A 15,275-nucleotide genomic window follows, 5' to 3' on the forward strand; every position below is an offset into this window, starting at 1 on the left:
TATGGGAAACAGGAGTGCTTTTACAACCCGCCTTTCTATAGCATGTAAAAGTTCAGTAAGAGAGTGAAGCTTTAAATAGATTATACAGCAGCTGAATTTAAAAAATAATGTATGTAGCCATAATCCCTAATCATCAATTAACTGCAGAGTGAGGAAACATACAGCAACACACCAGTTCATTCATTCTTAAAAGAACACAACATTAAAGTGCACTGTGGGAACAGATGTAATGATTAGTTTTATATTTGAGCAACAAAGAGTTTCATTCATCCAGTGTAACATTTGTTGTTTCCTTGTGGCTTTATCAGAATTTGTCCTCAACTGGTGGTCCATCTGGCAGAAGCAAACTTAGACTATTAAGCTTCTTTGCCACAGCGAGCCGAGGTGTGGGAAACAAACAAAGAGCAATCTAGTCCACTAAAAGATTAGGAGGCTTTGTGGGTTTAGAAAACAGTAAGAAACATATAACAGACTCGAAAATGGAGCCTTGAATTTGGTGAAATAAAATATAATCTTTTCTAAAACAGGGCTTGTATGAAATAGGAAGAAATATGCATCAGAATCAATGTCTGATAAAGCTACAGATTTCGGCAATGTATGTTTAAGGCCAAACTGTGACTCAGAACTACAGAACATACACTACACTGTGACAATCAGGTCAAACTGTAGGATGCTGTAGGATCAAAATCCTGTGGAGAGAGAGAGAGAGAGAGAGAGAGAGAGGACAAGAACAAATACCTCGCTTAAGTGTAAATGTATTTCACAATGTGCTGTGGGGTCATCTGATACGACCTGTTTGACCTCCATCAAGCCAAAGGTCAGATTCATCATCAAATCTCAAACAACAAAAAGCTTATGGGATATGCCTGAAAATGAACGCATCATAATATGAAGAGTATATGTATAGTGGTTTGTGGTACAGAGCAGAAAATGAAAAGATAGAGGGGGGATCACATGGTGGATCACATGGTATCTGTATTTACTGCAGAAAAAAACAATGCGTCAAATGAAATGGAGATAATCTTGATTAGTAGTTCTTAACCTTGTTGCCTTGTGCCCCTCTAAAGCAAAGCAACATCTACTTGTGAGTTATCACCATCGCTTAAGATTTATCTGAATATTTTTTAGGGGCCTGAAGAGGTCAAACAATCCAAAAATATATATAATTTTGCGTAGCATGATGTATTTTGTGACCCTTTAGGGAGTCCCAACCCCACCCCGACCACCAGGTTGGGAAGCAGTTAACTAGAAAAATATGCAAATATGAATTTTGTTTCTCTCTCTGTTAATGAAATGGTCACATGTCTATACAGTTGTGGACAATGCAATATACTTCTCTGATCAATTACTGCTGACACCTACAGGAGGTAGACAAAACACCTTTAACACTTAACAAAAGGCTCTAACTCTGAAGAAACTAAATCCCAGTTCATTACTACAAAATTAAGAGTACATGTCGCTATTTGTTAAATGAATATTGTAAATTTAAAATGTTGGTTAATCCACTGTTTGTCTTTGTTGATGCAGTTTGTCTGCGTTTGGCATGTGTTTTTTGTCCAATTCACCTGCAGATAATTTGTTTAATTTTAAGGTCTGTTAATTGTCTCATTGTGGTGAATAATGGTGGTAGGTGAATTAATCAAACCATTATCAAAATATGGCAGAGTGCAATATGTAAATTGAAAAATCAATATGCAAATTACAAGAACTGCACTGTTTTAATAAACGTAAAATGTGTGACAAAACAGCATTATAATAGTTAAGTAGTAACTATTATAATGTACTGTAGTAAAGTATTGTAGTGCTGCATAGATGCTCTGGCTCACAAATCTTGTTCTCCAGATTTGAGAAAACATGTTTCAAGAACATGTTCAAAAAATGTCAAAATCAATTGCAATATGATGTTTTTATCATATCATGCAGCCCTAGTCTACAGCTACAACAGCAGCTCTGTAACAACAAACTGCCGATGATGACAGGTCTTACAATAGCAATGCTGACACGCTGATGTTTGCTATCCATGTTCACCATCTTAGATTAGCTGGCTAGCTGCTAAATTGCTACTCAGCACTAAACACAAAGTACAGGTGATGCAGAGGGGGTTGTTTTGGAGGTATTTAGTCATGAACCAAATAAAGATTTTGACCTGGTGGCAGTGCAAGATAAAAAAGTCAAAGATCACCAAAGCCAGCAGACTTTATCCTACTGGGTCTATGAATGTCTAGACAAAATTTCATGACAATCCATCCAATAGTTGCTGAGAAAGTCTGGAAAATGGTGGACCGACCAGCAGACAGACATTGCCATGAGTGTTATCCAAACCACTGGCCGATTGCTAAAATTTTTTGGAAGGTGTCAAGTACCAAAAGCTAGCATCGAATTTCCGGTGAGATTGGTAATCTTGTTTACATCTTTGCCTTTTTTCCCTTTCCCCTGTTTCTAACTACCCTCCCTGAAAGGCTGGAGTAACACTATACATCATCCCTGTCAGTGAAACCTGCAGATTGTGAGTGTTGTGGCTGTACGTGGTTACGCTGGCTCACGTGGAGCTGCTCTCTGATCAGCTCGGAGGGCAGCAGCAGCCTGCAGTAAAATGCATAACTCAGCATTTTACCTTCCACTGGCTGAACTCGCTCATTCTACCTTTCCTATGATGAGTCACCACAACAAAGCGCTTCAGAAATCATCCTGCATTAATACTACACGACGGACGCCTCGCTTTTTATCCGCTTCCACTGTTTCTCTCCCAATCCACTCTACCAACGCACGCACGCACGCACGCACGTACACACACACACACACACACACACACACACACACACACACACACACACACATAAATGACAGCAGCTAGTCCTTCAAGGAGAACAGAGAGGAAGCATCCTACAATGAAACCACTACTGGACTAAAAATAACTCTCTTACACACACATTTATGAGTATGTGCATGGATATGGTCATGCACATACATAAATGCACGTGCACTCTTACATAAGTGCAGCAATGGAAGCGGCGATGCTGAACAAATTATCACTGAATTAAATTTTCTTTTTTCTTTACTCTGCAGGTCTTGTTGTTGCTTCGTGGAGATTTAAGACTTCCCTTCTGGGCTTGAGTCAAAGAACAGATCTGCCTCTGGCAAAAACAAACACACAGGATGGGACACGAGCCGCACAGCTTTACAGAAAAGAGGAAACGTTGTGTTCATCCAACTGGACTGGAAGATATGAATCTTACATGTTTATACTGTCTGAGAGCAAAATAGTTCAGCTACCGGCTTTCAGTTGTGTGAGGTTACAGGAAATGGATGAATTATTTGGATCAGGATATGTTGAAAAAAAAAATACAGTAATGCAAGATATCCAGATGTCAGTGCTGAGTATAACTCGTTTTTTTTTATTACTGGTTCATTCCCTTTCTCTCGCTCTGTCTCCTGTTCCTCTCTGAAGGGAGTGACACTACAACTACACACCCAGACACCCATACACACACACACACACACACACACACACACACACACACCGGTAGCTACAGTAAAAGCAGAGAGAGTGCACTGTATCTGAGGAGAGCTGTCAGAGTCAATCTGAAACCTCAAAACAGAATGGTGCAGGCTGCAGCTACGGAGACATGGAGGAGTCAAACTGAAGGCAGCAGTGGGGGAAATATAAAAAGGACTGTTTCATAAATAGATCAGAATACAGAGACTCTTCTGCTGGAGAAGATTTTGGGCCTCAATGCATTTGGCATACCAACATAAGCAGGGGAAGGCTCAACATACCATCCATAGCCTCGGATACAGGAAGAGGATTTGAGATACATTCTCTACAGGCTGAATGTGTGCATGTGTGGATCCGTCATGGAGTAGGCTTATGTAGGGGTGTGTGTGTGTGTGTGTGTGTGTGAGAGGAGGGGGGTGGGTGGGTGGTTGGGGGTGTTGGAGGGGGGGTCTGATAACCTGCCTGGCAACCACCAGAATAAACACCCTCCTGGTTATATGCGCCCTCACTTATCCTATCCCCCCCCCCCATCACCGCAGCCAGCGTTATATTACTCCAGGTGCACCGCATTGCCTATATGGAGAAATACATGATGCTGTCGTTTCCATGACAACATTAGCCTTGCTTTAATCCTGCATTCAACACACTGGGCGGGTCCGGCGGTGACAATAGAGGGCTAATAGAGGGGAAACTGATAGAAACGATTCGCCTTGTGTTTTTAGGGACTGTAAAGCGAATGGTAAAGGACGCCTATATGGAGCTGAGGCCCGGTGGGTGGGCCCCTGGATGCTCATAACGCTGTCTGTACATGAGAAACATGAGCCACGTCTAAGATGCTGCGACTCTTCCCTATATTATTAGCGGTTATATTCTCAGAAGATGAATGTATGAATGCAGATGGAGGCTGGAGGCAGAGGGCTGAGTGTCGGTGCGCATCTGTCAGGACGCGTCAAACCGAGCGCATGGTGCTGGCCGCCGCTTACCTCATTTTCTCGTCTTTTTATTCAACCGGAGATGATGTGATGCACCGATGTGTAGGACCACCGGCCCGCTTATTTTTCTCTATATACAGTCTTGAATCAGCGTCCACCGTGTCCTTTGCGCGCGTCTGTAGCCGTATTACGGGCTGACGATGAGTCGCGTTGCAGAAGCGCTAAAAAGCGAGAACACGAGCGTTGTCTCCCATCCGCTTTGTGCTCCGTTGTCTCTGCTGTCCACACGCGCCGCCGCGTATCCTTAAGTCCATGTTCAGCCGGGGCTCGTGCTCGGTAGAAGACGGTGAACGGTGGTCGTCAGCCGCCTCCCTCATGCCATATTTTCTTCCCATTCGGAGTGTTTTGGTGAGGTGGAGAGATTTGGGGGAAAATGCTAATACTGTGTGCGAAGGAGGAGGAGGAGGAGGAGGGGAGGGGAGAGGAGGGGAGAGGAGAGGGGGGGACAGACCGGCTCAATGCCGCCCACCTGCGGCGAAGACGAACACATGCAGCCCACTGACCCACACTGCTTATTGACTTTTGATACTTTTTTTCAAATAAAGAAGATGTAAAAAAAGAAACATGCAAGACAATAAGAACTCATAAAGTGGAAAACAGAAGAAACAGCCTCGTAGGAATTTCATGTTGCATTTACTTTCAGACAAATGTTAAATGTTCAATGGTATTCTGCAGCCCCAAGTGTTTAGTGGTGAGACAAATCATGTTACATTCACTCTGTAGAGTGGTGATCACTGCTGTTAAGAGGATTTCACTGTTTTCTTTCCTGATAAGACAACTCCCAACAATCAAAACCAACACGCCTCAAATCAGTGGCAGTTCTGGTCTTACTAATATCTGCTGAACTCCAATCAACGAAATCTGGTTTATTCATGCATGTGTGTAATATTGGCTTTCTGTTGAGGAGGGTGACACGCTGTGTACAGTAGGTGTATGGAGAGTACGCAGCCTGGAAGGTTGAAAGCAGACATCATTGGTTCATGAAAAGCTCCAGTAAGTGCTAAATGGTGATTTGCGTGTGCAGTTAAATAGACCTGCTGTATGTTTATCAGGCTGAAGCAGTGCATTATAGTAAAAAAACCCACCTCAAGTTCAGTTAAATATCTTGCCAGTGACTGATGCAAACAGTTACAGTGTAATGGTCTCTACCTTTCCTTCCTAAACTGATCTGGGTGCAATAAAATGCAGATATATACACATTTGAAAAGGCTTCACGTCATTGAAAAATCCCAATACATGCTTGATTTTCATTTTCCTTGCACGTCAAGATGGAGGAAAAATACAGCAACTCATTACAAAACTCTGAAACTGTTTCAAATACTGTATATTCACCCACATTTTTGCTCATATCTGTTTCAAGCCTCTCAGTATATTTACATATCTGGGACTAGGCAGGGATTTATTGTAGGAAAATAACTAAAAGGAACTGAAATTGGCAGTGGAGAATTTGATCAATAAATAATAGAAAAGGTGCATTTTTTAAGACCTGAAAGCACAAAAACATAGAAATTGTTCAGATTATGTTGTGGGAAATGGTTAAAATTGCTAACTCTGAATCCAGATAATGACATTTTTCATTGCCTTTAAATAATTTACCCAGATGATCATAGTTTCAGACAGTGAGTATCATCACATCTGACTGGACTCCTGTATTCTCCTTACTCTATTTAATTATCATGTCCACCAATTTCCGCATTTGCCTAGACTATATAGGTAATTTTCATACACAATTAGTCAATGCAAATAAATCAATAATGGTTGGACAACAGCTCATATTAACCATGGTTCGCAATGCTCTGTATGTTTAGGGCTCGTTCTGATATGTCAGTGTTAATAACAGGGAAGAGTCCTGCTTCTCTAGGGCTTTCCTGAGTTGTTAAATACAAAATAAAAGAAAGTTTAACAATTAGAAAATCACTATGTTCTTTTTTTCCATACACAGTTTTTTGTTCCCATGCTCTTGGATCTCCAGCGCGATGATAATCAGCCGTGAACCTCTTCAGTCCCTCATCTGTGGCAGGAACAGTGCAAGAACAGAGAAAGTCAAACTGTACGAATGCAGTCAGAAAGTCAGAGCCTTTGGTTCTGTCTAGTTGGATTTGATCCATTTGATTTGTTTTGTCTTATGTCATTGGTGAGTAGGCTACAGTACGTGAGAGAGAGAGATTTTTTTTTCTACATGTAGTGTGAATAAAGAAAAGGGAGAAATATTCAAAATGTTTGTATTTCAAGCAACAGCACATTACCCCTCCAACAGTTCATCTCATTTGGGATCTGAGAGCAGATCAGGAATCGAAACCTCAGGTTCCTCTTCTGTCAATTCACTTCAGTTCAGGCAGATCCACTTTTGTTTTTAGCGTCTGAGTTAATTTAAGTTTGGTTCAGTTCAGTTTAGTGCAGTTCAGTTCAGTTTGCTTCAGCTGGGGTTCAGACCCCCAGCAGCAGTAATAAACCAACAGTATCTGTTTCTGTCTCGCTCCCCTCAGACTATCCTCCACTGCATCACGCTCATGTCCTTCCCTCCGGTTGACACCAGGTAGCTGTCCTCATGCAGGAAGCTCACGTTGGTCACGTGGCTGCTGTGGCCGCCGTAAATATGGCTGGGAGCCTGAAAAGAAAATGCAAATAACTATCTTTGACTTCCTTTTGCTTTTTTTTTTTTAACAGCTTAATCTACTTCTTAACATAACTGGGATGTATATTCTGCATGACATCTTACCCTGAACTGTGAACAGGGGTATGAGAATAGATGGACCTTCCCAAAGTCGTCTCCAGTAACCAGAAGGCTTTTATCATTGCTCCTGCAGACGGCGTTGATGTCAGTGCCGTCTGAGCCGTCGGGCCACAAGCCTGAGGAGCAGAGGGCAGTGAATTGAATGTACATTCAAACTCAAACATGCACCTGAAGAGCGAGAGGGGATGAGCCTTCACCTACCAAAGACGTGGAAGCCCAGAGTGCAAGTGTAGGTGGCCCACTCGATATCTCTAGTGGTCTCCACACTGACCACCTGTTTACACACTGATGGGATCCCTGAGTAAACACACACAAACCAAATACATATATTAGTATCATGGGTATGGTTGCTTTAACGAAATCAACACTAGACCAGCGTTTATGTGTTGTGAGTCCATCCCACTCATGAGTCATTTTGACACATTTTTTAAATGAGTTTTTAGCACCTACTTCACAGCAAAAATCTGCTCTTGTCAACTCAGATTTTGATTGGAAAGTGTTTCCACTTAGAGAGTTAATTTGGTACAGTTTGGTAACACTTTATAATGAGGCTACAAAACACATTCTTAACAAACCAATGCATGAATCATGATGATTTAAGATTAGAAATGATTAAGTCGCTATGAGTTTATGTGAATTATTATGCAGCAACATGTAGATGTTTGCATCACAGTTTCATAAAGACATGTTTATGTTTCTCTGATGATACCGTTTCACATGGGTTGAAATATCCTTTTATTGTTTGACTGGATTCCAGCTGATTTGTATCTGTGAGTTAACTTTCATGAACTGATGATCCATTAAAAGCCTTGAAAGCTTATTTTTCTCAATCTGCTTTTTTGTCTCAGAGATGGGATCCGACATGACACATCTGTGTTTGTGTTTTTGTCCTTGCTTTTCTTATTGATCTGAAGTGGGCTGATGTCACAGACTTCTGTGTACCAATCATCGTGATCAGCATAAATTCATGATACATCTTACATTATTTCATGCATTAAAACATCAGGAGTCATACATTAGTTATGTATTACTTAAAGATCCCCTCCAGATATATTAAGACATACATACAAATAGTAAGCTTGGAACAATAATGTGTGTCTGATATGTTTTTCTCAAAAATGTTGTCCTGCTGACACAAGATGTCTCCTACTTCACTGTAAAGTCCATTCTCAGTGTTTGTGCACTGATGGCTTCAGGTTTCTACATCAAACTTGTATAAGTTGCATATTGGACCAGGACTGACTTCAAACTATTTGTGATGTCACAAATGATGTGTGTAGCCCCGCCTCTTAAATCTGATTTTCAGTGAGCACAGAGAAACTTTCCACTTTCAGCAGATGAATGTCAAAACATCCTTCTAGCGGATACATCATTCTGCACAGTGAAGCTCAAACTTCCAACTGTTGGAACAAGAAGAGCAACATTTTTTGAGTAGAGGGGGACTTCAAGTACTTGTTTTGAAAGTAAAGTGTTACCGACAACTTTGCACATGACTTTCCTCTCAGTGCTGATATGATACTGAGCAGGTGCTCTTAAAATGAAAAGAATAAAGGAATCAACTGATGCAGATATTGTGAGTGGCTGCCAATCTCCCATACATGTGTGCAACATTTCAAACATTATTTCATGTGTACCATCACACAATCATAAACCCATTCAAATAACAAAGGCTGTGATCATACTTACAATACAGTATCTCATAGTCCCCTGAATTTGATACCAGGTACTGGGAGTCCACTGACCAGTCCAGATGGGTGATAAAACTAGAGTGACCCTGAGATATGATAGAAAAGGAGCAGGTTAGATTATTTATCTTTACAGACTCTTCATATTCCTGGAGCACAAGCTATAATAGTTTTCAAGAACCAGAAATAATCCTAACAATCTGGTTGGATGTGATACAACAACTCTTTGTCATCATGTTTACCTCGACATGGCACTATATGACTCAGCTTGTTATCATTTATCATTTTATGGCTTCTTTATCAACATACAGGGAGGACAGAGAGTACAGAGGGAAGGCTCAAATATAGAGGAGCTGAGGAGGGAACTAAATATAAAGTCAATGTGGGGAGGAACTAAAAATAAAGGAGTCACAGATGAGGGGGGGGATTATAAATACAGGTGCTCACCGAACACTTCCCCACTCTGCTATACTTCCTCCCATTTTCTGCCACTGCATAGATATAGATGTAGTTGTCGTGGGAACCGATGGCCAGGAAGTTACCATCTAAATAAAATAAAAGAAGACAGGAAGATTATTAGTAGTAAATAGAATAAAATGTAGACGTTTTCAGAAGTTAATTTATCAGTTAAGATAATAAAAAAATATGCCAGGTGCAATTGTGGTATTATTGATTGTAATTAAGTATTACTCTATGAAACATGAAATCATCATTTCACTTAGAGCTTTGTTGTTGTCAACAAATACAAGTTTAGCCTTTTTAGTATAATCCTCAATGTTTTTACTTGACATGAGAACATGCTGTGCTGCAAATTTCCAAAGAATATGAGGGAAAACATACCTGGCCCGTAGCTCATAACAGACAGCTGTTCATTCCCATCTGTGTGCACTGTGACAAGATCCTTAGAGTCAGTGTCCAACACCAGCCACCTGCAGGATCAGTGACAGACTGCTCAACAATCTGGTTTTTCATCAATCTAATAATAATAAAAATCTGTTCTAGAGGATCGTGCCAATGTAACTATTACTTTGAAGTCAGCTCAACACATTATATAATATATATTATTTTATATTTTTTTTGGTGATGGGATCCCCTCCCTACCTGCCAGCCTGGGTTCCTATGGCAACCACAGCTCCAGACGGATGAAAGCCTGCTGATTGGGCCGCATCCTGTCAGAAAAAGGAAGAAGAATATATTTAAAGTCCCCCTCTAATCGAAAATGTGTTTTTCTTATTGTCACTTCACTTTGACCTTCGCTGTGCAGAATGATGTATGAGCACACACACAGGGGGTGGGTGTTTCAGTAAAATGGGAGACGTTGTGTGTCTAGTAGTTAAATGTTGGAAATGAAAAATAATTGCATATTCAAGCTAGATTTGTCAATTAGGGGGAAGAAATAGATTTAGAAGTTTTAGCTAGGTAATTCAACTTTTTGGGAAAAAATCTCATCAGACACGTATTTTTATATGTCATGAAACATGTCTGGAGAAGATATTTATTGATGAGTAAAAAGGAAATCATTAAACAAATTCATGCAAAACTAAAACAGTGTATATGGTAGATATTATTGATTTGTACATTGCAGACATTTGACTCTGGTGGTTTCCATGTCAATCTTCTAAATTTGTGTTGCTAAATGTGTAGTTCCTGCTGTTTCTCAAGGACAACTGATAAAATAGTGTCATGATTCATCATCTGTTGTGTGCTGTGTCATTCCCATGACTGACCCCAGGGGGCAGTGTTGACTCAAATTACCTCCATAGTCTTGGTCCAGATGATTTGATGGGAACTCGAGTCCCACAGGCAAACCTGTCTGTCATAGCCACAGGTGAGGAACTGAGGCTTCCAGGGGTGGACAGCCAGACCCCACAACTCATCAGTGTGACCCTGGAGAGGAGAGGAGAGGTTTTCTTCTCCTGCTACAACATCACAGTCTTTTAAATGTCACTCAAAATGCTTTATTTGGTCCAGTACTTCAGTAACATCAAAGTAGAGCTGCAGTAATTGATGATACATCTTGATGATAAACTGAATCTGTGACTATTTTGATAATCATTTCATACTTTTTTTAATAGTTTGCAAATATTATCCAGCTACTCCAGTTAAGGATTTGCTGTTTTTATCCTTGTTATTGATTTCTTTTATATCTTTTAATACTTTTGGGTTGTGAACTGTGGTCAGATTAAACAAGGTGTCGCCTTGGGCTCTGAGAAAATGTGATAGACCTTTTTCACTATTTTCTGACATTTCATAGACCAAACAATTCATTGATTAATTGGGAAAATAAGTCATTAATTACATCGTAGTACAAATTTATCTATTTACACATCTACCTGTGTAATAGGTATGAATTCTCCATCCAAACTGCCTTGCAGAACAAAGTGCTTCGTGGTTCCGATGAGCACAGTCTCCCCTCTGCCCTCTGCTATGGTCCGGATGGGACCAAACAACTCAGGCACCTGCGGAGAAAATATAATAATCATGTAAACCATCTGTTCACCTGGAATCCAGCATTTACCAGAATAAACATCAACTAATCTTTTACTGCATAATGTGGTCTCTTTAAAGCAAATAAGACATGAGTGATCCATAATTTTCATCACTACGAATATCCATGAATCTCACTGAGAGCACAAACCCATCTCATCCCCTGTAATATTTATGATGCAGTATTCAGAAAGCATAGTGCGCTGCCTCAGGCAAGAGAGCAATTTCTGGCTAATATAAGCAACCTACTTTAAAAGAAGGAGTTGGATTTGCAGCTAAACATTTTATTAACAGAATGTGGCGATACCAGATCACATCATTAGGATGCTGTGGAGCTCTACATTAAAAAAACATGCATTCCTGTTAATTAAATCATTTTAAAAGTATGACTTATGTATTTCACCCTTGAACTCACGTGTGTTTTATATATATTTCAAGAAAGAAGACTCTCTGATTCCTATTGAACATTTTCTCACCTCCACTGTTTGTATCTGCTGGTAACTGCTGTCCCAGGAGACGAGCCTGCGGTCTTTGCCTCCAGACACCAGCGTGCCGTTCCTCAGCATGGACAGAGCAAAGATGCTGCCCTCGTGTGCCCCTTGGATGACGTGGCTGATACGATTAGTGCCTGCGTGACAGAGATGGGATAAGATTGATGAGAAGGTTCAGTTGGTTGGACATAAAGGTTGACTGCTTGAAGAGGGCAGATTAACAGACAGACAGACGGGCCGGGTGATCAATAGATAAATCCCAGACAAATAGAGAGATTGTTTTTTTAAAAGACCAGTGTGTATGATTTAGTGGTATCTAGCGGTGAAGTTGCAGATTGTAACCATTTGAATAATGCTTGCCTTGAGGGCGAGTGTTTGGTTCATCCATTCTGGGCTACTGTAGAAACATAACGGTTTAACATGGCAGATAAAAATGGCTCATTCTAAGGTAACAAAAAACTCAATTCTTTTATAGGTTATACACTTATAAAAACATATCTATGAATATGATATTCTATATCTGCCAATAGATCATCCTAAATATTAGGCACCAGACCTTTAAGATTTCTGCTTTTATTGTCCTGAATACACACTGCACCCACGGACATCTCTATATAAATAAAGTTTGAAGGAATGAATGAATTAACTTGCCTTTTCCCCACACCAGAATGTTTCCACTTGAGTCTCCTGTGATGGTGTCTCCGTTTTCTGCAAAGGTCACACACAGCACAAACTTGGGCTTCTCCTGTTTCTGCAAGAAACACAAGAACACACACATATTGTTTTATTTTTGCTAAACTGATAGTCTTTATAAAGCTATTGATAGGATTTAATTCCAAGACTGGCTGTCATGATTTAATTTGTGCCTCAAATTTTATTGCTTTATGGTATTGATTTAACATGTGTGAAACAGACTGGTGTTTTACCTCAAACAGGCCTTGCTTCTTGACCAGAACACCTTTCTCCAGGTTCCAGAAATAGAGGTGGGACTTGCCACAGGTCACTATAATGTTGCAGTCTGTCGGGTGAAAGTCTGCAGCAAACACCGACTCATTGGAGCACTGAACAGAAACACATATAGCAAGAAACAGTGAGTTGTGTCGACTACCTGCACTCCGGTTTAATAGAAAACATACTTCAAGCAGGATGTTATGTTTTATCTTAACTAGTCTATTTAACACACATGCACAGACATACCTTGACCTCAGCCAGCCTGTCCTCTCTCTGCCAGTCCCACACGGACAGGACATGGTCATTGGAGTCGTCTACGACACACAATGTGTTTCCTCCATTCTAGAAAACAGAAATAGACACAAACTCATGTTTATGTACTGACAAATGGTATACAAGAGACAGTAAACTGTCAAAAACATGCCAGAAATGGCCTTGTTAAGTCCATCTGTGGTGTTTCCTTACCGGCTTGGAGAAAGCCAGGCAGACCAAGGCTCGGTCAAAGAAGCCTGTGCCCAGAACGTGGAGTGTGTTGAGGCTGACCGAGTCCCACACACGGACATGAGGAGCCAGCTGCTGCCAGGAAAAAAAACATGCAAACATGGGCACAACACCAGAAGAGGAATATAATCAGTATGTAGGGCTGAATTCACTGAGCATATAAGAGAACACAGAGTGAATGCATTTCTCGGTTGGCTAAACATAATTTCATAAAGAAAACAGCAAAACCATACTCCTCACTCCAATAATAAATCAGACGCTGCAAGCTAAAGTGATAAAATATCAATAAAGGCCTCACTTACTTTCCCATCTGAAGAGGTGCCCGCCACCTGCCCAGTTGCTATGGTGATTTTGTCAGGGTGGACAGCCAGGCTGGTGAAGAGAAAGATGTGAAAACAGACATGAAACCAGTTAAAAGCCTTTCAACATCAAAAGGAGCATGTGAATAAAGATGAGCAACGTGCTCACAGAACATGAAAGGCCGCATTTGGTTTTTAAAGCTGTGAATACTATATTCACTGTAGCTACCACACGCTGTCTGTGCTAATGTGAGGGGGAAACGAAACAGTTTAAGATAAACTCATCCCTCTTTTGGGTATGGCGGTGAAGCAACACTCATGTAAAGCTCTAACATTTTGTCTTCAAAGGAGTAAGAATCTGTTTGCAATCCATCCTTTGATCTGTAATCCAAAGCATACATTAATAATTTGAACTTTTTTTAACCCCACAGTGTAATAACATAATCATGGACGTGTCTTTTTAAGGTTACCCTGAACTACACACCTCCTCACAGACATCCTTCCATGCCTGTGCATTAATGCCTGCAATGCAAACACGCACAACCCTGTCTACCTGTTACCTTCCCTCATTATAATTCTTCAGCAGAAGTACACAAAGATGCTGAAAAGCATCCTCATCCTGCTGTCCTACCACCTGTGTTAGTGTGTTTGTGTACTTAATAGGTTTGAAGAAAAGAAAACATGCTCTGATACAATCTACAGCCTGTGGGGATTGTAAAAATCCTCACAGGCTGTAGTTCAACTCTAACAGGCAAAAGAAATGAAAGGTAGACGACAGATGTGACATGGGCTGCAGTTGAATGCATGTGGAAACAGTCCCTCGGGTTTGTGTGTGTGTTTTATAACCCCCACGTGTCTCTTACCATTTGATGTCATCTGTGTGTCCAGTGTAGTGTCTCTGCAGCTGTTCGTCCACGTTGAACAGGACGACCACAGAGGCAATGAAATACACAGTTTCTCCAGTGGGCAACAAGTAAAGGTTGGAGCGACAGTCTCGACCGCGGTAACCATAACTGCACATTAATGAAGGTCAAGGAATAAAAGAATAATGTCCATAGTACAGCTGAAACTATTAATAGGTTGGTAGACAGAAAAGTCATTTTTCAAACAAAAATGCGAAACATTACCTTGTTTTTTACCTCTGATAATGCACTAAATATCTTTGGGTTTTAGACTGTTTTGACAACAACAGTTAAATGCATTCAGACTACTCTTTCCAACATTCAATCATCTATCTACTGTGTGCATTAGATAGATACTAATTAATTCTCATAATCTAGCTGTAATCTAGTTCATACTGGATTTAACACAAAATATGCAGCCAACATATATATGTTTGTGCGTGCGCCTGCGCCTGCGTGTGCGTGTGTGTGTGTGTGTGTGTGTGTGTGTGTGTGTGTGTGTGTGTGTGTGTGTGTTTGTGTGATTCTCTCCTCAGATTTAATCTTCTCTTTGTCTCCCTTATGGCTTTTTCCCCTTTGGGTTTCTGCTAGACTGAACAACACACTACATTTGTTCTTTTATCAGCAAATGAAAGAAAAGAGCGAAACCACAACATGAAACAAAATAAAAATAAAACAGCACAAGAGGAGCTGCTGACTGGTTTTGTCTCAGCCTGCCAGCTGTGTGCAGGTTATTA

General features: G+C 40.6%; 2 protein-coding genes across 15 annotated transcripts in view; both read right to left on the reverse strand.

Moving 5' to 3' along the window:
* The window catches only part of evla (Enah/Vasp-like a), a 34,983-nt gene extending 30,073 nt beyond the window's left edge, over nucleotides 1-4,910 (reverse strand). Inside the window, exon 1 of one of the 2 annotated variants that reach the window (XM_051381387.1) lies at nucleotides 4,480-4,910. In XM_051381387.1, coding sequence (XP_051237347.1) covers nucleotides 4,480-4,484 — 5 coding nt within the window. In that variant the 5' untranslated portion in view covers nucleotides 4,485-4,910. The remainder of the gene's footprint in view (nucleotides 1-4,479) is intronic. The other variant, XM_051381394.1, reaches the window with a different exon arrangement.
* Nucleotides 4,911-5,104: 194 nt separating this feature from the next.
* The window catches only part of eml1 (EMAP like 1), a 53,359-nt gene continuing 43,188 nt past the window's right edge, over nucleotides 5,105-15,275 (reverse strand). For 12 of the 13 annotated variants that reach the window (XM_051390381.1, XM_051390339.1, XM_051390361.1 and 9 more), the window contains 16 exons: nucleotides 14,500-14,649; nucleotides 13,640-13,709; nucleotides 13,302-13,412; nucleotides 13,083-13,178; nucleotides 12,812-12,946; nucleotides 12,537-12,636; nucleotides 11,871-12,022; nucleotides 11,241-11,366; nucleotides 10,663-10,794; nucleotides 10,009-10,076; nucleotides 9,748-9,836; nucleotides 9,355-9,452; nucleotides 8,909-8,996; nucleotides 7,424-7,519; nucleotides 7,208-7,338; nucleotides 5,105-7,096 (listed from right to left, as the gene is read on the reverse strand). In XM_051390381.1, coding sequence (XP_051246341.1) covers nucleotides 6,971-7,096; nucleotides 7,208-7,338; nucleotides 7,424-7,519; nucleotides 8,909-8,996; nucleotides 9,355-9,452; nucleotides 9,748-9,836; nucleotides 10,009-10,076; nucleotides 10,663-10,794; nucleotides 11,241-11,366; nucleotides 11,871-12,022; nucleotides 12,537-12,636; nucleotides 12,812-12,946; nucleotides 13,083-13,178; nucleotides 13,302-13,412; nucleotides 13,640-13,709; nucleotides 14,500-14,649 — 1,768 coding nt within the window. In that variant the 3' untranslated portion in view covers nucleotides 5,105-6,970. The remainder of the gene's footprint in view (nucleotides 7,097-7,207; nucleotides 7,339-7,423; nucleotides 7,520-8,908; nucleotides 8,997-9,354; nucleotides 9,453-9,747; nucleotides 9,837-10,008; nucleotides 10,077-10,662; nucleotides 10,795-11,240; nucleotides 11,367-11,870; nucleotides 12,023-12,536; nucleotides 12,637-12,811; nucleotides 12,947-13,082; nucleotides 13,179-13,301; nucleotides 13,413-13,639; nucleotides 13,710-14,499; nucleotides 14,650-15,275) is intronic. The other variant, XM_051390350.1, reaches the window with a different exon arrangement.

Source organism: Dicentrarchus labrax, unplaced genomic scaffold (assembly GCF_905237075.1).
Source record: "Dicentrarchus labrax unplaced genomic scaffold, dlabrax2021, whole genome shotgun sequence".
NCBI classification, from domain to species: domain Eukaryota; kingdom Metazoa; phylum Chordata; class Actinopteri; family Moronidae; genus Dicentrarchus; species Dicentrarchus labrax.